A 26,705-nucleotide genomic window follows, 5' to 3' on the forward strand; every position below is an offset into this window, starting at 1 on the left:
CAATAATCAATTATTTACAAATCTAGGGTTACAAATTTGGGGCTTTTTAATTAAAATTAAAATCTGAAAATTTATTTACATACTACCTTAATTCAAACATCATGAAAATCATCACAAAACCCATAATTAATAATTAGATTTAGGATTAAAGCAAAAGAAAGTAAAAAAATATTTTTTTTTCGGACAGTCGCAAGCGGCAGCAATAGCCACCATGACACGGTTGGGCTGCTGTCGCGCCCGTCGGTGTCGTCGTTGCTGCTGGCGCTTGCGCGCGATGGTTGTGGTGGTCGGCCGATGGTGCGTGGTGGCGGCGCCGGCCGTGTACAACAAAAAGGGGAAGGGGAAGGGGAAAAAAGAAAGAAAAAGAAAAGAAAATAAAGGAGAAGTGAGAGAAAATTTACCTTGGGTATTCTCCACTCTGGGCAAAGTTTAATTTGCCCATATGTTGAATATTTGTACCCCTTTTTATCTAGAAACCCTCCTACCTTAAATTCCCTTTCTATCCTTACTAATCCCTTTCCTAATAAAAGTTAACTTTTATAAAATTTTCCTTTTATAAAACTTTCCTAAAATATTCCCAACTTATTAAAATAATTAATTAAATAAAACTTTTCTTTTATAAAATATTTCCAAACTTATTAAAAGTAAATAATTAAAATGCCATAAATAGTTCATTTCAAATTATTTAAATATTTCACAAAATACTTATTTAAAATAAAATACATATAAAAATACGGTGGTCAAGTTATCATGTCTTATCTTTAAATTGGATCATTCTTGGTTTTACGTCAATTTCAAGTCAAATCAATATCAGTGTGGTCAAGTTGAACCTATATACTTGTGTACTCCATAATTCGATCAGAAATTATGAAGATTTTATTAACCATATGTTATAGAGAACAAGAGGTATATAATCTGAACAAATTGTACCAATATGCTGTTAAGCCAACATATTGGTATATTGTCTAAACAAATTGTACAATTCTACAGTTTTATCATTATTTGGCTTAATTTGTTTTGGGTTATTTGGGTGAAAGCAGGTCGTGTTGATATCTAGCTAGTTTCATGTTAGTCCGGTCAATGGCATGTTGGATTAACAATGATGAATTGATGGTTCAAATAAAGCCTGGTTATGGGTCACTACAGGTTGATTCAATAATAATTGGTTGAGTTGGGTTATAATCATGATCGGGTCCTAATTGAATTGGGTACAAGTTCGTGTTCGGATCGTTGTCGGGTCGAGTTAAATTGATTGTCGATTACTATTAGGTCGGGTGCAGGTTCAGGTTTAGTAAAAAAGTATCGGATCAAATTAGTTGTCGATTAATATCAGGTCGTGTTCGGATTGGGGTTATAAGTCAATAGTTTCACCCCATTGTTCAAGTACACGTTCAAATCATTGCCGATTCAGGTCGGGTTCTCTAGTTGGGTTAATTTTCAATAGCTCTACGTGGACAGTGGTACGTACGGAATTTTCATCAAAAGTAAAGTAATTGTGGAATTTTGGTTACTTGAAGCAATTTTTAGGGAAATCACTTCCTAAATGCATTGAAATAAAAACAAATAAAAAAAAAAACAAGAGGGAGTAATCTACTACAGTTGAGTCGTTAGAGCCTTAGAGGAAGTTCCATTTTGCTTCAAAAAAAAAAAAAAAAAAAAAAGTTCCAATTTAGATGTGGTACGGGGCTACGGGCTCAAGCCACAAGGCGAGGAAGAGTAAAACTCTAATTCTAGGAACTTCCTTCATCAAAGCAGATATTCTTTCTTTCCGACACACTCTACATTCAAACAAGATCATTCTACCTCTATCAAAATTGTAAAAAAAAATTAAAAATTTTGTGATATTTTTTGTACTTACTATTATTCAACTATTAAATGGCGGTTTTAGCGAATCCGCTTATTCATCTGCCTCTACATTTAGCAAAAACCTCTTTCAAATGCTCCAGAAAGTCTGTCAGAACTCCAATTATTCGTTTGAGGTAAATTTAATTTCCAATTTCGTTGCAATTTTTTTTTTGACCATTTCTTAATATTTGTGCTTTATTTTTTTGTTTTAATTTTAAATTTTTATTTTTACTATTGTTCATATTTGTGCTTTTGTATTACAAAATTATGAACTGCTTTATGTTTTTTTAGTCAATGAGCTTTGTCATTTTTATTTTTATTTTTTTAATAGATTTCACTTGGTAGTAGATATTTTTTATACTATTTGGCTATAGAATTTCAAAAATTAAACTCAATTGTAATTTGGAGTTATTGTGGTAAGTACTGTTGAAATTATCTTAAAAGTAGTTTATTTAGAGCAACTTCAATGACAAGCCAATTGTCAAATTAGTTTGTCATGCCACATAAGCTTGCTTTCAAGCTAATTATGTTTGTAGCTAGTTTCATCCCCAATGGCTATCTATTAACTTACTATTTAAATTATGAATTTATTATTTTTATCTTAATTACTAATTGACTTTTAACATTTTCTTTTTGGCAAGTTTTTTCCAAGCAAATTAGCTTGACAAAGCTAATTTGCTTGATTAAGCTAATTACATATTTTTGCTCCAATGGTCAAGCTAGTAGCTAGAGACTATTTAAAATTGCAAGCAAGTCCCTAGCTACAACCATTGGAGTTGCTCTTATAGGCCATATCGATGCCCCGGGTCAATAGAGTTTCACTTATGTTTTAGTTTTAAAGGATTAATTCAGCTATTACGTGTTTTAGAAACGCCTTTTCTTTTGGAAAGAAGAAACGCCTTTTAATATAGTATAGATTTTTTTTTTTTTTTTTTTTTTTTTTTTTTTTTTTTAATGTCAGAAATCGTCTAGAGAAATGTCTTATGCGTTAATGCTTGTTAAACAATTTTAATAAATAGTAAGTATTTAAAAAAGTGATAATTTATATTAGGTATTTTGTTAGGCACATAATTTATGATTCAATACAATTGGTGAAAGTTGGCCGTCAATTGTTCAACAATTAATCAATCCATCAAAGCCTTATCCCATAAGTATTTTGGCTACATGAACCAAATGTGATTATTTCATATAGTTATTCATAAAAATCTTCCTCCTCCGTATATGATCAGATACCTCATTCTCATGCAAATTCATTTGCTTCTCAATTGTTCAACCTTACGAAAAATAAGTTACTGATAATGTGATTAGGAGTGTGTAGTACTCCCTCCGTCCCTAAATGATGTGCTTGTTTCTCATATTTCACGGTAATTGAAGAGATTGGGGGAGTACATAATATTTTTGAAAGTAGGGGAATATTATATGAGAAAGATAAAATGTAATGATGATTTGGATTTTTGTGTATTTTATATGTAAAAGTTGAAAAAACATTTAATAGCATAAAAATTTATGGATGTGTGAGAGAATTTTACATGGGAAAGATAAAAAAGTTGTGTGGACCGTGGATTATGATAGAATTATGTGATATATAGTAATCAACCATTGAAGTTGAATGATTATTAAGAACAAGATTTTACAAGAAATGATTACGAGGAAGTATGGAGTAAAATGACATTATTAGTCCTTTCATGGTTGAAGACATGAAGTTGTAAGTCTGTGGATGATGCCTAGTCAAGCTAGTAAGGTATAGAAAAATAATTGGGAAATCGAGTAGTAAATAGAAAAAATTCATTGTTGAATACTATAGATTATGTTTGTATTTAATTTTTCGTTTGACAGTTCGGAAAATCATGACAGCATGGAATTATCTCAGGTATGGATGTTTGGTATTCACTAGTTGACTTGATACTTTCATTTGTCCAACAGAATGTAGATTGCTACTTCCTCCGTTTTTAAAAACTTGTTCCATTTCTCCATGTGCGGAGTTTTAGGAGAATGTGAAGAAAGTAATAAAATATGGAGGTAGTGGGGTGGATGGAAGAATAAAAAATGTAAAATTCAAAAGTAGTGTAGAGAATTGGAGGAGAGAGAATACGAAATTAATAAAATATGATTTATGTTGGGTCCACTAGATGAGATAAATGAATTAAATATTGTAAAAGTTTTCCAAATAAGGAAATGGAGCAAGTATTTAAAAATGACCAAAAAAGGAAAGTGAAGCAAGTATTTAAAAATGGAGGGAGTATTTATTACTGATTTTATCTTTACAACGAATATTGAACAGCCGTCTACTAGCCAATCAGAACTGCAAACTAGTGATGTATGGCAACTCTTCACAGAAGCTCAGCAGAGTAAGAGCCCTGCTGTCATAGAATCAAATTTGAAATCAATGTATACTTCAATAAATATAGTGGAGCAGTTGCCTATGAGATTGTTTGGTTTGGTAATGAAAATGCAGACATATTGTACTTGAACAAACAGCGTACAGCAGCGTTGGAGGAGTTGAGTAGGGTAAAAAAGGAAATTCAAACTTTGCATCAAAGAATAGAGATTCTGGAGGCTGGGAAGCATAAAAGTACTGGAAGAGGTGATATTGTTATAGATTTTACTTTGAAGGATAATTATGAACTTGATGCAATTTTTCCTTTTCTTTTTCTTTTTTACTTCCTTCCTGAAGGTCTTTTTATTTTGTGTTATATTGTGTCTTTTTTCATTCTTTATCTGCAATACTATAAATATCGTAAAATAAACTTTTGAATTGTTGTTATTAACTAGACTCAAAACTAAAGGTTAGACCTTGGATTATCTATGGATTTCATAAACATGACGTTGCTGTTGTGTCTGTGCTTCTTTAGTATAGACCCTTTGGGCTACATAACTTTTTTTATTTATTTTTTATTTCACATGAGGACTAGTATTATTATTTTTTCTACGCAGTATCACAGTTGCCCAAGCCATGAGGATCAGGTTTATTTTGGCTTTTCTTGGGTGTATATATGGTTTCAGTTTGCAAATTTTTAGTTTATAAGATTGTAGCTGCTGAGTGCTGACTAACAAATTGAGAGCTGGGTTGAGAAAAAAAAAAGGGATTGTGTTTCCTTTCATTCACAAATAAGAGTCAAATGGGAGCTCAATGGTTGAACTTCCCACCTCCCAATCGTAAGTTTGGGGACTGGGGGTTTGATTCTCATCTTCCCTAAGCTTATGGTTGGGTGTTAATGTGAATTTCTTCAAGGGAAAATACCAATTTAATACTTACCAGCAGGGCTAAATTGTGGGCTGGGTCCCCTTTCCCTTTAACCATACAACCCCCTGGAGCAGCTTTACACAATAAGATTATTTTCAGTCTGATTTGTGCAATAAATAGGTTAATATACCTTTCCTCTTCCACTTCACATACACGTTCTTATATTGACTCATAAATATAAAAAATGTACCAATTTTCTTGAAGTAATTGGTAGCAAAAGTGACATTTGTCTCTTTTGAGAGCTAATATCCCAGCCAATCAGCCATCTATCATGTTATATACAGATGCTTAGTAGACATTCAGACCCTTTTTACATTGTCTGGTTAGAAGAAAGGGAAAGGAGAATGTGTTAATATGGATGGCATGTCTACTGACTTTGTCCTTGGGATAATATGTTACATATTTTGAATGCTTTGATATCCACTTCTTGATGTATATGTCATTTTTGTCATACTGATTCTTTGTAACCTTGTATTTTTAAGTATGGTACATTTTCAGGGAATTGTTTGCTTGTGGTTCATCTGGAGTTGTAATATTTTATTTATTTTTCCATATAACAGATGATTCATCAATTCTCTGGGAATTACTTCTTCGGATAGATTCAATGGTCCTCACAGGCATGATTGAGAGTGGAGATGCATGTGATTTACGAAGGCTGGTCATGGATTCTAAGGTCAGTTTACAGGATGACTTCATTCCTCTTTTGCAGAAGAGGGATGCTGAGCTTTTGGCAGAACTGCGTCGATTGTCAGAGCAAACTAAAAGGTGAAATTTTAATTGAAAATTGTGAATTCCTGTAGCTATTTAGTTTATTTTGTTTTAAAGATTGCTGCTAGGAGTGTTTTTGAGAGTGTAAGTTGTAGCATTGAAAAAATTGTAAGTTAAAGGGAAGTTCTGGAAGTTGCAAGTGTTTACAATCAAAAGAGGAATTTGTTGATTCTTCACTGTATCTGTAGTTAAGATCAAGGAAATGAAATTAATTTCTTGAATATTGAAATAATCACTTAATACAGTAAAAGGAGACCAAGTACAGAAGGTGTTCCCATTATTTACAGGTATTACATTTTACATGCAGAAGATGGGTGCAACTGCTTTAGCTGCTAAATGCTAGTAGTCTATCACAGAATTTGACCCAATTCTTTAGTTTTTAAAATGTTTCTATAGATGGCAGCCCATTACAAGTTTACAACATAGAATTCCCTAAGATTTTTTTGGTGTAATGAGTAGTACTTGGTACTCTGTTAGATTGGATTCACACTATTGAATAAGGATGATTTTCTCCAAGTTCTTGAGTTGCTCTTTTGAGTCTAAAGGTGTATTGAGATTTCTAATAGAGGAGTGTTAGGATTTTAATGAAAACGAGGATAAGAAGACTTCCGATAAGTGTAGTACATCAACTAGTAAAGGAGATAGTATGTAATTTATGGCTTTTGACAAGAACAATGAGGTGGATCAACCTAATAACGTGTATGAACCAAAGAAAAATCCTTTTACTAGAAGTGTGACGTGGTCAAGTGTATTAAGTGCCAAGTAAGAGGTCATTAAGCTCGTGATTGTCTGAACAATTATATTATGACCGCTAAAGAAAAAGTTAAGAGTTGGAGTATGAAGAGGTGATTATGTGCCCCGAGAGGGGTGATTATAATTGGGTGAATGACTATAGACCCACGAGTGGTCATTTTCTTTTTTGTTCATGAATAGAACTTACTACAAAGAGAGCAAGAGAAAAATGGCATTAAGGAGGATAATATATTTGTCTCATGTTTGTTTTCAGACCCAAATATGATTCGTGGAAGAATCATGATTCAAGAAGAGTTTGATATGGATATCAAGGGTTTATTTTCTTTTTTTTTTTTTTTTTTTTAATATTTTTTTTTTATTTAATTTTTTGAGTTTATTTTACCAAATAAATGTGAGCCCAAATTATAAGAAACTTAAGATTTTATTTCAAGTAGGATAATTTTTAGGGAAGTTGTATGGGTTTTCTTATTCCTTAAGAATATGATTTTACATGTGACAAAAAAAGATTGTGTTCCATTGTAATTTAAAAACCTGGCTAACGTAGAATTAATAAGCCTATATAAAGGTCTTAACTCCTTAACTTGTAACAGTTTAATTGGAGAGTTGAGATTAAAAATGGTCTAAGTTTTGGGACAAAATTTATAAGACTAAGTGAGCACTTATTTATCCAATATAGCGGCTCTAGTTGATTAATTATTGGTTTGTTTTATGAATGGTTTAGGTTAGGTCTGATTTGACTCTAGATAAAATACCTCGAATTAATGATGTCTCTTTGACGTAGCAAAATCATACCACCTTAATTCTCATTAGAAAACAAAGAATGCCCTTGTTAGTGTGTACTCTACGAACCCGCTTACCTCTTTACCTTTTTTCACTCTATGTTTTCCTTTTATTCTTCCTTAATTCCTTTTAGCCTCACCAAGGTTTGGATTGTTATTTCTTCAAAACTTTTGGTGGGTAGAAAATCTGATTTTTATATGCTTGTCCTTACTGGCAAGTTGTTATGTTGCCAAACTTTTGTGAAAAGCTTGCTTCTTTGTCAAATTTAAGGTCACTGTTGGCCTGCAATTGTCTGTTCCCTCCATTATTTTCTTTTCCCCTTTGTGAAATACATCTTGTTGTGCCCTTCATTATGTCACTTGTAGATTATAATATTTATTTTCTCTTTCTGTTGACAAGAAAAAGGCTATTAGTAGTAATTTCCATCCAGGCGCGTGAAAATCAGATAGGCTTTAAAGTTTCAACCGACCATACCCCTTTTTTTAAGACACCATACCCCTTTTTTAGTATACAATTTTCTATATGAAATTACTTTGGAAAAGGTGTCATTTACTCCTTATAAATGAAAAACCAAACCATATATACAAACAACATTTTAATGATTTGTGGAAATGAAGTACTATTATGAAATGATTCTAAAATTCATGGATGAGCACAGTAATGACCCACTCGATACAAAAGAAACAAAAATAAGCACTTGACTGAATGAAAACTGAATAACCATGAAATTTAAGAAAATGAATACCTTGTAAGTTGTTAATGTGCTATTTATCAAGTTTACGCTTCATAAATACAAATTCATTTCTAAAACACAAAAAGATCAATTGTGTTTTTGAGATTCTTAAAGCAATTAGAAATTAAATTAAATAATTTTAAGTTTCTACAATTGCAAGAACAACCTTTTGTAAATAAACTAGAAAAAAATTTTGAAATGAAAAACTAAAAAATTTAAAGGATTGATATATTTATAATTAGAAATTAACAAAAAGGAAACTTGATGCCCTAATCTATAATAATTGAGATTTAGACTTTACAAGGCTTTATGAAACTCTCGTTGCATGTATATTCCTTTTATATCTTTTGTTGTTGGGGCTGTCCCTTAAACTAATAAGCATTTTACTTTTTGTTCAGGAATGGCTTTTATATTATACACGTTTGTACCGAAATGGAGCCAGTGATTTCTGTTGGATCTTTAGGACCTTATGTTACTGGCATATCACGTGCTTTGCAAAGGAATGGCAATTTGGTTGAGGTTATTTTACCAAAGTAATCATGGATCTCATATTTCATGTTTTAGCTATGTTATTGACAATATGCATGCAGTATACTAAGATTGCTTTTATCTTTTTGCATTCTACTAATGTCTGATCTTTAATTCTTTAGATTTGATAATAGTTTTATACTGTTAAAGAGCACTAACATTAACCCTAAGTTTGTCAAGATTTGGATTAAAATTATCTTTACAAAATTTAACATTTTGTTATAATATGGTGATAGAAATTTGGGGTCAAACTTAACAATATCATACTAAAATGTCAAATGAGGCCTATTGTTTTGGGACAATAAGAATAACATTTCCTTGCAACTCGGCTTTCAAATTGGGGATTGATTGATTGAACCATAGCCTCAAGAATCAACCCGGATATTAGGTTTTTTGTGCATATTTGATTATTTTCTTAAGAGGGGATAGAAATGTCAATCACATGTCTTACCTTCTGATGCTGAAGCTAGGGAACTCAGAATATGTGCCCTGGTGGTTATCAATGCCTTCCTGCTCAGTTGTCTATGGGTTTCTACAGTTGACTTAATTTTCTATGGTTGTTAGGTTAAATTGGATATCTTGATATGTTTATATCAATGGTGTATGGTGGCATTGGTATTTTGATAATGAATATGTGAGTTGAATGATCAAGCTATGCAATTTATGGTTCATTAAAGCGAGAGATTAAAATGGAAATTGCATTTCCGCTGTTGTTTCTGCTCATATTGATTGAAATATATCCTTCTCCCATCTTTTTGTGAGTGCCTTAATGTTTGCAATGTAAACTTGTAGGTAGGTGTTGCCAATAGATACATGGGAAAATGCAACTAACATCGAGGATATGCAAGTGCATATCCCTCAAATATATATTGATGCAATAATATTTTTTAAGTCATTCTAGCTTAGTGGCAAATGCTGATTTTAATAGAAAGCCAGTATTACCAAGATTATTAATTGATTAATCATATGTTTGGTATGAGATTCCTTTTTATCCCCTATGATTCAATCCAATTGATATGTACAAAGTATATAGGATGATTAGAGTATCTATGAATAGTGCAGTGTGATTACCTTGTTTATATAGGATGATGATTAGAGTAGTTATGAATAGTTCAGTGTGCTTACCCTGTTTGAGGGTCTTGGATCTGCTACTGAAATAGAAACTAATGAAGGTGCTTGAGAATCTAGAGCTTTGTGATTTTTGTCCAATCTTAATTTGCACTTGTCTCACAATCGAATACATTTTATAAACAGGTATAAAAGCTTGGATTTGAATGAGGTACAAGGATTACAAGAAATACAAACGGAATTTTATTCATATTTCAATGGACAATTACATGGAAACAAAGTATGGACTGGGTGAGAATTTATCCCTTTCGTCTATATGTCCCTCTGTATATGAATTTGGGTAGCTAAATTTTTTGAACCTGTATTAGCTATTAAGTTTTTTATCTGGGAAAATTATATTTGGTCTATCTATTGAATTTTTTATCATTCATGTGTAATTTGATGCTGAATGCATATGAATTCAATTTTGAAACAGTGTGGTCAATGGGATTGGAGTTACTTTTATTCAGCCTCTGTACAATTTATCATTCTTTGACCGTGAGATGGTTTATGGCTACTCTGATGATTTTGAAAGGTACATGTATGCACATGTTCAGTTTTACCTTGTGTAGTCATGCTACATTGGCTATTGTACAAATAATTTTGTCAATGGTGTCTATCAAAAGATTTATTAGAACTTCAATTATTTTCTTATTGCATGATGGTGAATTACAATTTGCTGATTGGTACATGTGAAATCACAATCTTGTCACTTTGTAGAATTTGTAAAGTACTGCATGCTTTCCTTTTCTTCCAAGTAAGTAGTGTTTAGGATATAGTTTAAATCTGTCCTATAATTATTGATGATTTAAAGTTGTAAACTTCTGGTAAGTAGGGTGGCCATAGGCTAAAGTAGATATGTCATCACATTGGCAGTTAATAGTTTAAGCTCTGTGTTGCGCATGGGCCACCTTGATTGCTATTAAATGTCCCCAATAAATTTGTAAATAAATCCTAGATGTCAAATTAGCTTGCTCAATAATATGACATCCTTGGTAATGCACGAGGCATGATATAATGACTAGTCCTTCAATGACCCTAAACAGCTATGATGATTTGTCCTCCAATGACCCTAAGGCATGCTTGGATTGAGATTAATGTATTACTAGGGTAATAAAAGTCAAACTAAACAAAATGAAAGTGAATATAGGGGAGGTGGAGATAGTGATGGTGTGATTGTAAGGAGTTTTATGTAGTGATGATGTGGTGATAGGTGAAAAAAGGGGAGCTATTACCCTCATTTTGGGGGTAATACTACACTAGGGGGAGGGTAGGTAACTTTTTTCCTCATTATGAAGGTGATGATTCCTTTACCTCTCTCTTTTTCTCATGTCACAACTACCTTATCTCATTTATAAACACCTTATCTCTGTACAACACCACCTCTAATTGATTATGTTTTTCCTAGTCTGACTACTATTACCCCCGTAATTTATTATGCCCAATCCAAGCATGGCCTAAACAGTTATGACCGTCCACATGTTTTGACATAGGCTCTTGACAAACTAGTCATCAGCTAATTAGAGAAAATAATGTGATCGCGGTGCTTTGGTTGGATTTATGAATTTACAGGAATGATGTTTCACAGGCATTACATATGCTTGACCTGGCAACTTGGATAAAAAAAGGTTTTTGTAATCCTGCTTGCAAGCATATTAATTATATCACACTTAAAATATGCTTTCTAACAACCAATGTTGTTACTTCATAGTGAGATGAGAAGGGTCCCAAACGCTCCAAACGCTTGCAAAGAATCAAATAAGAGTTTGGAGTTTTCCTTCAATAAATTTAGTAATGGTTGGTGTATATTCTTTTCTCAGAACTGTTAGTTGAATATATCCTTCATAAAACATAATTAATTTAACTAGATAATATTTATCCAGTTACATAATGTAATTTCTTGCATTACTTTGTCAGAGGCATTTATGTAAATGATTTTTTAACTTTATAAAGTTATTCGTTGTATTAGGCTTTATGAAGTGTAGATCAAAATGCAAGGTTTTTTCTTTTCCTCTATTGTATATCCTAATGGGTTGTTTATTAGGTGTCGTCAGATTCACATACTTCTCTCGTGCTTCATTGGATTATTTGGCAAAATTAGCAAAGTATCCTGATGTTTTACATATACATAATTGGGAGACTGCTGTAATTGGGCCACTCTTCTGGGATTTATTTTCTAATCAGGTATAAATAAGATACACTACCTTTTTTATTTTTAATTTCGAATATTTTTCTGATAATTATCGTAGGATTATGAATATAATAATTTCTAAAACGTGACTGTTTTATGTCAGATCCTTCCATATTAGTTTATCGACAGTTAACATCTCCCCTTGTACTTGATTTAAAGTTGCATCACTGTGAGGAAAAAACTTAATTAATTCTGTAATGAAAAAAACATCATTAAATGGCTACGGTTGGCGACTATTATGACTGATTGTCTTACAACCGTTGTAAAGATTGCTGCATTCTTAGTAAGTAGGTTTATCCCTGTTATCTACTTATCCTCCTTGCCAGTCATCTACACACGCAGACACACAATTAAACAACTGAAACCAAGGACTCGGGGCTCTAACACAAGTGCAGCAACAAGTAAGAGACCATTCTCTAGGAGTGGTGCGGCTAAACTGAAGGAGGACTGGGTAATGACAATCTAAACTAATGCTAATAAACTAAACACGACAATAAAAAAGAAAAAAAAAGGGGAGTTAATAAGAATTAGATAGGCTAAGAGAGTGATCAGGTTTTGTAATCAATGATACAGGAAATCGTGATAATCAATGATCAGTTTGATCACATGAGCACTTATCGTATGAGAAACTAATTTATCAATTCGCTCATTTTAGAATTCTCATTTGTTTATATGTATCCTACATTCTAGGAAATCATATTCTCATTAGAAGAGTGAGTATTTAGGTGTCAAAAATAAGCTCAAATTAGTAATGATAACCGTAGATGAGTAAGATCATGTTCTCATGCCATTTTTAAGCTATTCACCCCAAAAACAATGCTAATAATTTGATCGATCACATCATTTGCTAATCCCCTACTTTTACAAGGAATTTACTCACTCATGGAAGTGAAATGAAACATGATCATCATAAGGGAGAATACACTTACAACAACAACAACAACAGTCAAAGTCTTCATCCCAAAAATGGCTTCTGTAATCGTCAACCACGATACTCGCCTTTCATTCTATTAGAGAGAAAGTAATTAAACCAAGTAATATCATCAACCTAGCAATTACTCTAGTCAAAGCTAAAACCAAAATTCTTAACATAGTTAAGTATGTAAATCAACTCATTAAGCATGAAATTAATAAGAGATAAAGCAAAGATATGAAAAACTAAAGCAAAGGAAATAAAGATTATTGAATATGATCATTGGATTGAACTTGAAATTGAAGTACACTGGTTTTCTCTCTCTAATAAAGCTTCTCTCTTTGGAAATTGAAAATATACTAAAAACTAACTCCACAAAACTCCGCTTTGAAATCGAAGTCTATATATATATACAAACAAGGAGAAAAGAAGAAAATACGGTGCACGTGCAGGTTGGTGGTGGTGCTAGTGCATCACGTGGGTGGGCTGTTGTTGGCCCACTAACCACACTGAGAACAAAGTTGCTGCGTATATGGTGTAGGGTTTGGCTACGCTGATGCATGCTCGGATGTTGCTAGATATGGTGTGAGTTTTTGCTCTATTGGTGTGGGCACACGGAGAGGCAGTGTCCACACCACTGCTCTAGGCTCTTCTTCTTTGATTAAATCTTCTTTTCAAGCTTCCTAAGTCTTCCAAACTCAAATGCTTCAATCAAGCATGCTCAAGGAGCCAAGTAACACACACATGAATCCAAAACATCAAGAGTATAATATTGGGAGAGAAATCGTCAAATTAGGGCAAAAAACCAACTAAATGAATCCCTCTCATATTTCATTTCAGTTATTAAAGATCGTGAAAATGAGCCAATTATTGAAGTAAAGAAGCTAAAGTCCTTCACGAAATGGTCAAATTGAACCAATTTGGCACCTTGAGCAAGGTTGATTTGTCTCTGTCCTCCTTTTACTTACTCACCCACCTCAAACCCACCCATCTCTTTATACTCTCTCTCTTTCTATATTCACCTTACTCTTACACCAACTCATCACATCAATACTATCTCTTTAATGCCTTAATTTGTGTTCAAACTAGTAAATGTTATGAACTTTCGGAAACATAGGTAGTAGTTGGAACTTGGTAGTGTCCAACTGTTTAGCATTACAATCAATTAACCATAATGCTTGATTTCATTTCATCTTATTGTATGTCTTCTCTCATATTATTACTGATAATAATCATCTACTTCCCTTAGCTCTCATCACCAAATTTCCAGTCTATTACTTTAACTTTCAAATATCACTTGCAAATATCACAAAAATAAGCATAGGTAAATGAGTAGAAGATGATCACAAAGAATCACTTGCAAACATCAAAAATTGACTTTCACTTCAATTCCCTGGAAGGCTGGAGCACTTAATGCCAAGGAGATATGCCTTCAATGTTTTATAAATCAAGAAGACATGTTCTCATGCAAGGATAATCCATGGGTAATAACAATTTTGTGAGTATCTGATAGCCATCTGACTAAAGGTAGCTCATGTTACTTTTGTGGCTCATGATGCTTTGAATAATGACTTATTGTACCAATGTTAAATAATGGTTCTCAGACATGGCAATGGCATTTGGGCATTTCAATAAGCCTTATGGTTCTCTAGAGTGTGATCCTTTTGAATAATGACTGGTATGTTCAGGGATTTGCAGGTACCAGGATACTATTGACATGCCAAAGCTTTGCTTCCCAGGTATACATTTTTTTTCTTTGTTCTTTTTCCTTCATTCTATGTCTCATTTTGATTAGGCTACCCTATGATATGCTCTAACCTTGAAAATATGACCTCTAGTGCCTTGAGCAGCCTGAAAAGCTTGAACTATGTGGACTTGATCCCTCTAGAATCAATCGTCCAGATCGTCTGCAAGATAATAATAAACCGCATCTTGTGAATCTGTTGAAGGTAAAGTTATAGAATGATATTTCAAGTGGAATGATTACTTATGACTCCAGAATATAGCTCTCAACCATGTTTCTCTCTTTTGTGGATATTATCTTGGAGTGATGGTTTCATCCATGTTTTTCTCTTTTCTGGCATATTATTTTTAATCAATAGATACATTGTCCATTGTGAATAGACCTAACAAAAATGGATGGGACTTGAAAAAACTCAAAATCCGGGAGTTGAAAAAAAAATATTCATTTCAAACCTAGATCTATGTCAAAAAAAATTTTCTAGTTTGGGTTGGGTGGCTTTGGTAGCCTTATAGGGAAAAGATTAAACCATTGGTGTATTTTGTGAAAGCACCTTGTGCAAAATTCGCGGACCATATCATTCCCTACTACACATTACTACCTCCATCCCAAAATTAATGGTGGAAGTACTATTTTACGCTTCCCAAGCTACAACTTTAAGAAAATATCATTTATTTTGTATTGAAAACAATAAATAAAAATTTGATGTTTAGGAATGTCACATAATGATCTCATTTGACTATGGTTTTTTCTTTTTATGAATGAGAATTTACAGTCACTAATTTGGGACAGAGGGAGTACATGTATTGTGTTTTCTTTTTTTCTTAACTTCTTTATTCAGTTCCATGAATTTCATTGGTTTCCCTTTCCTACACTTTTTCTTTGGTACTGTGGTGTATGTGTTTCTCCCTCCTTTTTTCTGTGAGTACTTTTGTAGGGTAGTATTGATTTTAAGCTGTTTTTTAGAATACATGTTCGATTTAATTGACATTTAATCTTGATAAAAGTATTAGCTTTACCTCAATTTAGAAAGTCTGAAAATATTTTCTTTTTCTCTAGTTGGGCTAGATAATTGCCTTTCATAATAGGTATGCATTGAAGCTGCATGTTGTACCTCATTTTCTAATCATCAACATAATACCAGAAATGCTGATTCAAGATTTAAGTCTATTAATTTATACTTCTCTGTTTTCTGTTATATGTCACATTTAAAGGGAATTAAGGAAATCCCAAAAAGAGAAAGTAAATGTAGGTAGAACATAAAAGGAAATTCCAAATTGGAAAGTCAAAAGGCAATAGTAGTACTATATTAATATGAAAAAAAATACATCATGCACTATATTGTTTTCTTCCTTTAATATCTGTTCTGATGTTTTGCTGTCCCTATATACTCAATTGCTTCTTTTTGTTTTTGATCTGTTGGCAGCATGTATTGTACAGATGGTGTTAATTCATTAAGTATTGTATGTGCATGTTTATGATCATGAGTTGTACCTGTAATAATATAGAAGAAATTCGTTTTTTCTTACACTTCATTTGAAAGCTATTTGGTGTTGGTAAGTATTAATTGCCATGTTAACCAAAATCTGGAGACTTTGAATCAAATTGACAATCGCTTTCTACCTGTCCACCTTCAGCAGGTCCCAAGGCCCCAACTAGTGAATTGCTCAACCCAAAGTAGAACTGACGTGCCTTACCCAATTTTTCCCTGTAATACATGAAGTTATTTTATGTTTGTGCCTGTATCTTAGCCTAATTCCTAGTGATACATTAGCAGATTATCAATTTACTGTGTTATCTTGTTAAAATTACAGGGTGGAGTTGTTTACTCCAATAAAGTAATGGCTATGTCATCCATGAATTCAAAAGAAAGAATCATCCAGAGTCTAGGTCATGGTTTGGAACCAACTTTGTCCACTCATAAGTAATTCTACCGTACTTTTGTTATTTATATTGAGAATTTCTCCCTGTCTTTTCCTAGCCAAGATGGTTTAGACCTAAATTAGTGGACTGCCTAAGCGACACACTTACAAATGTTGTCATTACACTGTGGATACAGGGATAAGCTAGTTATTGCTCCATATGGATTTGATCAAACCACTTGGGATCCTTCGAGGGATGTATTACTTCCTGAAAACTATAGTGTCAGTGACATGAAAGGAAAAGCCATTTGTAAAGGTTCACTACAGAGACGCATGGGATTAATTGAGGATGCTTCATCTATACTGGTATGTCTTTTGAATACTCTTATTTTTTATGCTTTTTGTGCCTACACTCGTGAGCGGACCATGTTCTTTGCAGCAAACACAATGTTTAATTTACTAGAAGGAAAAGAGGGACCCAATATATTTTAAGCGTCAGTTGAAACATTATGAATAGAATATTTGTTGGTTGGTGATGACATGTCTAGAACAGATATTACATTTAGTCTTCTCAAATTGTCTAATAGGTTGAATACATATTGGGGAGTTGCTATATTTGTTCTTGACTTTATTGTTGTATATCTAAGCAATGGTCCGTTGTTAGGTTGGATGCATCTTCTTTGAAATTTCAGACGTGGATCTGGAGAATCTAATGCAGATTACTGCTTTGAGTGGAATTCAGGTTCTGCGTCATCTCTATTATGTCTATCAAGCCCCTTTAAGATGCATTCAGTTTTCTATTGGTAGTGTTTCTAATACAATTAAAATACCAAGTATGTCCATGTTTTATCACAGTTTATCTTTATTGGGAAAAGCAAGCTACCTAGCATCAACAATGTGCTACAAACTCTCAGTGGAATTAAGGTAAATTATCAACTGCTTCAATTCACAATTTCTCGCATCTTCATGTTTCAAATTTAAAGCTTCTATGTCGTTGCAATCAATTTTAAATTTAATTTTCATACCTAATTTGGATGGAGGGGTAAAATTTTTAAATGATTGTAGGAAAAGATAGCTAATTTTATTTTCAAAACTTCATCATTACCCCTGATGTTCCTTCAGAAAGATTCTTTGGGACTTGAGATTACCCTGATTATGTGGTACTATTCAGAATGATCAAATCTGTATAGGCTTGCGGCCCCGCTTGCCTCTTTCGATTCTTTCATGCGTATTCTCTAAACTTATCTTGCATAATTATAACATCATAGATATTTGGAAATCTCAACACTATGCATATCCACAATAAGACTTTATGATTGCCTGATATAAAATTTCCAAAGTTACATGTAGCCCGGTAATTATCCTTTCTATGATATGAGAACCATGAAAATGGATTGTTTGAACTGAAATTATTTTGACTTAATATTATCCATGCTACGTATTCTCAAAACTGAATTTATTTTTACTTAATATTATTTTTTTAAGGTGATAGGCCGTCGTCGAGCCTATCAAAGATAAATTCTATATTGGTCTCACTAACTAATAGCAAGGGTAAGAAAGGTCGAACCCAGGAGAGGCGTTGAATCAACCACCAAGATACTACCGTTTACATTAGCTAAATGAAGTCGAAATTGGTTTGGTTTTAAGTAATTCTACTAGTTCAATCAACTAAAAGCTAAGGGGAGATTAACAATATTAAGAGGAATTTAGGGCTCGGGTTATACCACTCAAATTCATCACAAATTACATTTATCATGCAACAATTAAGGTAAAATAAGGGGATAATATAGGGGAAGTCATCTAAAGCACCCAACTACTCTCTCAAGCTAAAGGGATTACTTGAATCATGAATACAACCTACTCTCGTGGTTACAAAGCATAATGCAAGTGTTAAAGCATAATCACGATGACATAAACATTCCCTTGACTGGAAATTCCTATTCTCATGGCATTTTAAGTCAATTAAGCATAAGGGAGCTAGCTCAAGTTCATCTCTCGATCCTTCATTGAGAAAGCTTAGATAAATAGTTATAGCAATGGCCATATACAAGAACTAAGCAATAAAACTATTTAAGCTCAACTAATTAAAACACAACAATTATCAAATTAGCACATGCAACAAATTCTTTGTGACTACATCGAGGGTTTACGCAAACCCTAGAAAATAGATTACTCATAATCCATGGAAATTAAAACAATTAAAGGGTTTAGGCAATTCATGAACAAATTCAAACAAAGAATTAAACTAGTTAACAATCTAAGCATGCAAGAATTAAGCAAGTAATTAACAACAAAGTAAGGAGAAGTAGAAGAGAAGAGTAAGAAATAGTTACTAGAAGCTTCAAACTTGAACAACAATGGTGGAATCTTGTCTTCTACAATGATTGAAATTGAATTTTCCAAGCTAATAATTAAAATCTAACTAATGATTTGAGAGTTTTGATGTTCTAAGATTACAAACTAAGAGAAAAGCTCTAAAAACTTGGATATCCATACAAATGAGCTAAAGGGGGTATTTATAACAAGAATTGGGCTCGACTGCATGTCTGCACAAACGTCAACGTCCATGTTTGGCACGGATGTGCAGCCTATTACGCACGGACGTGCCACCTTATGCACGGCAGTCTGAGAACTGGGATCATTAGCTACTATTTTAGGTTGGACATCCAGCGCGAACGTGCCAAGTATGGCACAGACGTGCAGCCTCTTCTGTCGGATGTGCCTAACTTAAGCTTGGCCGTGCAGGCCTTGTATTGCAGGATCAGTAGCTACTGATTTCGGCTGGGCATTCTTCACGGACGCGCTGAGCTGTGCAAGCTCTGAAACCCTTAGGCAGAAGTGTCTGGTCTGCTGGAGCGCTCCTACACAGATGTGCAAGGTCTTGTACGGCCGTGCAGGGTCTTCTATGCCCTTTTCTTCGGTTTTGCTCCTTTGTCTTGGCTTCTTTCCATTATCTTCTTGCTTCTAACCTCGGTTTAGTATCCATAGGCTTCAATTGGTCGTTTTTGGACCTAAAATCTCAACAAAAACACTAACAACCCCGTGAAACATAGGATACACAAAAATTGCATGATAATAGAATAAAAGTGAACTAATACACCAATTTATCAGGTAAACAAGGTTCAAAAACACCCTAAAATCATATCAAATAACAAGTTATCAAATTTCCCCAAGCTAAGCTTTTGCTAGTCCTCGAGCAAAACAAACATGTCAAACCAAAGAAGGAAAACAACTTGCTAACATCAAACCAAGGAGAGGTAACAAGGAGGAAGCACATATACACAAATCCGTATGGTGACAACCATAATCACTTTTAGCGCAAATGAAAAGCAATTTAAACCTCTAAGTCGCCTTAGAGGACGAGTTTTAATCTCGTAAGGGTTTCCATTGAGCTTAACCTATAACTCACACAAACCACAACAAAACTATCAAACTACATATATCCTCATTTTATTTGCCCAAGTCAACTCATCGGGACATGAAACACAAATAAGGCTAAAGAGCAACTTTCATTCAAGAAGAATTGATCTAATGTATACATGAGTTGGCGGTAAAGAAAGAAATTAAACAAGATTGCACTTGGACACTTACTTAAGCTTCTTACTAGCTCATTAGAGTACATGTAGCTATTTCAAGGTTTTAACAAGTTCTCTTTCCGTTATAAAATTGCAAAATACAAGTCCACCTCCCAAGATGCGCGTAGACACCCCTAACTACATTCTATTTCGAGACTTTTACATCACATAAATAAAAAAAGAAAGTGTGGGAGGCAACCACAAATTAACCTCTAAAGAAAAAGAAGATTTTTGGGAAAATTTTTTCTAGAGCTTTTTTCTTTGATTCTTTTTTTTTTTTTTTTCAATGCTCTAGCCTCTTTTAACTGCGAGCGACTCTTTCTTTTATTGATAACTTGTGACTTATTATGCCGCTTATTTCATACATTACACTCATAAACAAGTCTCCAATAAAGCTTTGTTTTGGGGAGAGTGGGAAACACATCAAGGGCACACGGGATCGCAAATACTGAAACATATCCTACTTCGAGCGAATTAAGCAATGTCCTACACTAGACGTGCAATTGAGCATTCATCGGCTTTTATTTCATATACACTTGTGCAATCAAGATTAATAAATTTTTAGATGACCTAAACTCTTACATACACATTTTTTAAAAAAAAACTAACTACTCATTACTCAAGAGTTAAACAAGGGAATTACATAAGAATCGTCATTTGAGTTTCATCCTTGGGCTTTTTTTTGTTTTTTTTTTATTTTTTATTTTTTATTTTTTATTTTTATTATTATTATTATAATTTTTTTTTATAGAAAGCAAAGCAAGAAAATTTACAACATTAAGCTTAGCTAAGCTAAGCATTAAAATAAAACATAACTATACATCTAAATACGGAGATAAGAGAAGTATTCACAAGATAAGAGATTTGGATTTAGGGTATTGGATTTCAAAGGGAGCAAATTTGGATTCAAGGGATTTGGATGTTAAAGGAAAGGGAACAAACAACATGCATACTCAACATACAAACATGAGAAAACAACATGAACCATTGACACATGAGAAAACACTTCCCCCCCCCCCCCCTGCGGTATCATTAACATTGTCCCCAATGATAAAGCAATGCAAGCACAAAGAGAAGGGGAGGAAGAAATTAACTCATTGGTTCGGGCCCCCTTGGGAGCTCGAGCTCCCGGGGTAGAGATGCCGGTACACATTGCAGAATTCGCCCTTCCGATTTGAGACCCTCAAAGCTTGTTCTCATATTGTCGTATGAGGTCCTCATGTCTTCGTTTGACTTTCTCATGATCTCGAATTCGGTGGTCATGCGGTTGAAACCCGCATTCATGTTTGTGATTTGTTGCTCAAATGATAGGTATGGGTTATTTCCACCCACCCCTTGGCCTTGGTACCCTTGTTGGTTCTCGTGTTGTTGATCAAATTGTTGCTGAAATTGTTGATGATGTTGTTGCTGTTTTTCTTGTTGCTCTTGCTCTTCTCCCTCTTCACCGGGAGCCCATGGAAATTCCTTTGCAAAGACCTAGTTGTTTTCGTTGTAGATGACCGTGCTCTCCGAGTCGGGGAGGTAGGCATAGGGCCACCTACTCACCAACCACAAGTAGGGGTGGTTCCCTTCGGCATCCCTAAGCCATTTCATCGTCCTCAACGACTGCATGTCTAACTGTGTCAGTTTTGGACAAACCTCTTCATCAGCATTAAGAGAAGCAGCAATAATGGTAATCATGCCACCTATGGTGATGTTATCGGATCCTGTGGCAATATTCTCAAGGTGGTCTATAAGTCAAGACCCAACATCCAAAGCAGTGTTCCCCTCACTGAAGTGCCAAAGGAAGTAAAGCTCTCTTCTGGACACCAGCCCTCAACTATCACCCCTAACAAACGTCGTGTTTGCTATAGTACGCTGAGATAGCCTAAAAGAGAGGTAGTTAATGACTGTGGCCTTATCAGACCTAGGGTTGTACTAAAAAAGACCCGAGATTCTTCTCTAAAAGTCCCCTACATTATAATTATGAGGGTACCTAACCTTAGGTCCGGTGGTTCCGGTTATGGGCCACCCAAAAGCCTTCCAAAGATAAATCCTATCTTGGTTTCACTAACTAATAATAACGGTAAGAAAGTGTCGAACCTACCAAAGATTAATCCTATCTTGGTCTCACTAACTAATAACAAGGGTAAGAAAGGGTCGAACCCAAGTTTGGCGTTGCATCAACCCCGAGATACTACCGTTTAAATAAGCTAAATGAAGTTGAAATTGGTTTGGTTTTAAGTAACTTCTACTAGATCAAATCAACTAAAAGCTAAGGGGAGATTAACAATATTAAGAGGAATCTAGGGCTCGGGTTATACCACTCTATTTCATCACAAATCACATTTATCATGCAACAATCAAGGTAAAATAAGGGGATAATATAGGGGAAGTCATCTAAAGCACCTAACTACTCTCTCAAGCTAGAGGGATTACTTGAATCATGAATACAACCTACTCTCGTGGTTACAAAGCATGAAGCAAGTGTTAAAGCATAATCACGATAACATAAACATTCCCTTGACTGAAAATTCCTATTCTCATGGCATTTCAAGTTAATTAAGCATAAGGGAGCTAGCTTAAGTTCATCTCTCGATCCTTTGTTGAGAAAGCTTAGATAAATAGTTCTAGCAATTGCCATATACAAGAACTAAACAATAAAACCACTTAAGCTTAACTAATTAACACCCAACAATTACCAAATTAGCACATGCAACAAATTCTTTGTGACTACATTGAGGGTTTAAGCAATTCATGAAAATTAACAAATAGACTACTCACAATCCATGGAAATTAAAGTAATTAAAGGGTTTAAGCAATTCATGAACAAATTCAAACTATGAATTAAACTAGTTAACAATCTAAGCATGCAAGAATTAAGCAAGTAATTAACAACAAAATAAGGAGAAATAGAAGAGAAGAGTAAGAAATAGTTACTAAAAGCTTCAAACTTGAACACCAATGGTGGAATCTTGTCTTCTATAATGATTGAAATTGAATTTTTCAAGCTAATAATTAAAATTTAACTAATGATTTGAGAGTTTTGATGTTCTAAGATTACAAACTAAGAGAAAAGCTCTAAAAATTTGGATATCCGTACAAATGAGCTAAAGAGGGTATTTATAAGACCCCCAAATGAAAAGGACGGAGAAAACAAGAATTGGGCTCGACTGTAGGTCTACACGGACGTGCCACGTTTGGCACGGACGTGCAACCTATTACGCACGGACGTGCTACCTTATGCACGGCAGTGTAGAGCTTGAGAACCGAGATCAGTAGCTACTGTTATTGTCCAGCACGGACGTGCCAAGTATGGCACGGACGTGCAGCCTCATTTGTATGGACGTGCCAACTTAAGCACGGCCGTGCAGGCCTTGTATTGCAGGATCAGTACCTACTGATTTGGGCTTGGCATCCTACACGGATGTGCAGACTTCTTATGGGTATCTTGCACAGACGTACTTAACTCTGCATGGCCGTGCAAGCTCTGAAACCGTTTGGCTGAAGCGTCGGATTCTGCTGGAGCACTCCTGCACGGACGTGCAAGGTCTAGCACGGCCGTGTAGGGTCTTTAATGCCCTTTTCTTCACCGTTTCTTTAGTTTTGCTACTTTGTCTTGGCTTTTTCCCATCATCTTCTTGCTTCTAACCTCGGTTTATTATCCATAGGCTTCAATTGGTTGTTTTTGGACCTAAAATCTCAACAAAAACACTAACAACCCGTGAAGCATAGGATACACAAAAATTGTATAATAATAGAGTAAAAGTGAACTAGAACACCAATTTATCAAGTAAACATGGTTCAAAAACACCCTAAAATCATATCAAATAACAAGTTATCATAAGGTGAAATGAATAGTGCCTTAAATGTACATTTTTAATGAAATAAAATGTTAATATATCACAAAGTTTGGATATTGGATTAGATATCTATAATCTAATACTTCTTTAGTTCCTCTAATATTGCAATAGTGGGGTAAAGACATAGACTTTAAGATGATGAGAGAGATAGAGAGAAATCAAGATAGGGACCCATGTGATGAGGAAAGAGATTGAGAGAAAACACGTGCATATATATGGTAATGTTGCAATATTTGTATAACTTCTTAATTAGTAATTGTTGCAATATTAGGGAACGGAGGAATTATGTGATTACCTTTTTATTTGCAGATTTTTGGAAATAGGATATCCAAAATCTGAAAATTTTGGATAAAAAATCCTAGATCATCAGATTTGATGTTGGTCAGACTTTTGGATATTCAGATATTCAAAATTTTTGCTCAACTCTATTAGTAAAACTTTTTAAGTTTTTATTGATGTGGCGACTGCAAATCAGGTCATTGCAAAATGACTAATATCTATATGATGATCAGTAGTGAAAGAATACTAGTTGTTAAAAAGGGACATATGTACATAAGAGTAAATGAGAAGATGCGGAATTAATCTTGTTCACTTTCAAATGAAGAAAATCCGAAATATACCAAACCCATTTTGGTGGCAGTAAATTTTTTTTAATTTTACCATGGTGGATTTACTTGGATGAAGAGTTTGAAATTAGAGTCTAGATCTAGTATTAGGTAAGGTATCTTGGAGTTTCAATTGCATTTTGAAAATTTTGGCAGTTGTATTTTGCTATCATAATTAAAATGCATTAGTGGTGGGTGGTTAGGGTCTGATGGCTAGATCTCTCAAATAAACATAATTTGGTTGTATCTATTTCATGTTTTGGTTGATAAAATTACCATTGCTTTGCTTTTCCTGGTTATAATCACCACTTTAGCTCAAATAACATATACCTATAATATTAAGTTGTGACTTGAAAGGCAACAGTGTTCGTGTTCATTTAAAAACATAGCAATTAACAAAAGTTGATGCATAAAGTCAAGAACCAAAAATGAATATGAGAGAAAAGAATAATGTGTTGATCCCTTGTAGAGTTGTCGTAATCTTACAAGATACTCTAGCTTATCACTCATATCTTGTAATTTTTAAAATTGCATCATATGATTAAATTATTCAAGGATCAAGAGGTTTGGAAATTGGTTATATTATGTCTGCTTCTTCGTTCCAAATCTTACTTCAGGAACTCTCAACTTTTGGAATGGTTAGGGAGTCATTTTTTTGTAAATCACTTGCTAAATTACTATGTTCTCAGGATAAGAATGTGAGATTTATAAACAAGTATGACGAAGCTTTATTGCACTTGATATTTGGAGGATCTGATATAATATTGTGCCACTCATATGAAGATCCAGTGCTGCAAGTGCCGGTATGTTGATGCCAAATAACTTGGGTGAAATAAAGTTTGTTCAATCTGATTTATTTCCTTCCGTTAAAAAAAATGTTCTTCCATTGAAAAAGTATGTCTTGACTTCTGGCATACTGTTTTTTGGGAATTTCATTCTTATGTTCCTAAGCCATTCTGATATGCTTAATTGTTGGTCTAATACAGCTTAAAGCTATTAGATATGGAGCTGCCCCCATCTTGGTGACTTCAATTGAAAGAAGATTCAGGTTATACTCTCTTTAATCTCGGAGTAGCGTCATTCCCTTTGTCTCTCCTCTGCTTTTACCATTCTAGCTATCTTATAAAGGACTTATTTCATCCGGCATTGTTGTAACAGGCATATTGTGGAGCACGACTTTGGTAGTACTCACTTTTCTCAGTACATTTCCACATTCTCTAGCATGTCGTTAAAGCAAGCTCTCTATGAAATTGTGAGTTCTCTGGTTTAATCATATTATTTCCTAACCTACTGTACTGCTTCATTTCTTCTTTTTTACCTAAAAAACCCAAGCATGTTGCTTAGCTTTAGATTTCATTTTCTTTTTGTTTTGTTTCCTAGAAAAATAATCCTGTAGAGTGGAGCCGAAAGATAGAAGAGGCAATGTTGAAGGACTTTTCGTGGGACACTGAGTGTTATGATGTGCATATATCTGCTTATGAATCTTTAAAGAACTTGTAAAACCTTGTATTATGCATTTGATGTAAAACTAGGGCTCTGTTAGTTGGATGAAAATGTAATCCCAAAAAATGCTTTTCCCACTATCTGCTGTTTAATTTAGAACGGAGAAGTGGGAAATCAGGTCTAAAAATTGATTTTACATCACATATATATATATATTTAGAACGGAGAAGTGGGAAATCAGGTCTAAAAATTGATTTTACATCACATATATATATATATATATATATATATATATATATATATATATATATATATATATATATATATATATTAAAAAAAAAAAAAAAGATATCTCATTTTTTTTTAAAAATTTTTTAAAAAAGAAAATAAATAGAAGGAATTAGGACAATTTTTTTCCAAAGACGAATTCCTAAAGGATCCTAATAATTAGTATGCATAAAATAAACAAGGTAAGCAACATAATCTGTTGGAAAATTTGACTTTTAGTACCACGAAAATGGTCTCTATTGACTTTTGGTACCCATTTAAAATTGAGAACCTATTGCGTGCGGACGTTCGCTATTTCGTGCGGACATGCTACTAAACAAAAGCCCAAAATGAAAACGGGTTTTAAACCCGGTATTAACGTAATTATATATCCCTAGACCCAAGTGTATGTATCTCTACCTACACCCCCAGTTACCTCCATTATCTACACCCATCAAAATGACATGTTTCATAAAATCAACAAGATCGCTCACAAGTAACGATCCGA

General features: G+C 33.9%; 1 protein-coding gene across 1 annotated transcript; it reads left to right on the top strand.

The window, feature by feature from the left end:
• Positions 1-1,566: 1,566 nt before the first annotated feature.
• Positions 1,567-26,159, top strand: LOC145567572 (putative starch synthase 4, chloroplastic/amyloplastic). The gene is made up of 19 exons (XM_081626885.1): positions 1,567-1,979; positions 3,682-3,715; positions 4,127-4,193; positions 4,301-4,429; positions 5,650-5,854; positions 8,522-8,656; positions 9,906-10,010; positions 10,195-10,293; positions 11,813-11,942; positions 14,551-14,601; positions 14,701-14,811; positions 16,418-16,527; positions 16,663-16,831; positions 17,130-17,207; positions 17,321-17,389; positions 25,177-25,290; positions 25,474-25,535; positions 25,646-25,739; positions 25,868-26,159. Exons 1-19 carry the CDS (start codon positions 1,876-1,878, stop codon positions 25,985-25,987), a joined length of 1,986 nt encoding a protein of 661 aa, XP_081483011.1. The 5' UTR covers positions 1,567-1,875; the 3' UTR covers positions 25,988-26,159.
• Positions 26,160-26,705: the final 546 nt, after the last annotated feature.

Source organism: Chenopodium album, chromosome 11, assembly GCF_948465745.1.
Source record: "Chenopodium album chromosome 11, dcCheAlbu1.1, whole genome shotgun sequence".
NCBI classification, from domain to species: domain Eukaryota; kingdom Viridiplantae; phylum Streptophyta; class Magnoliopsida; order Caryophyllales; family Amaranthaceae; genus Chenopodium; species Chenopodium album.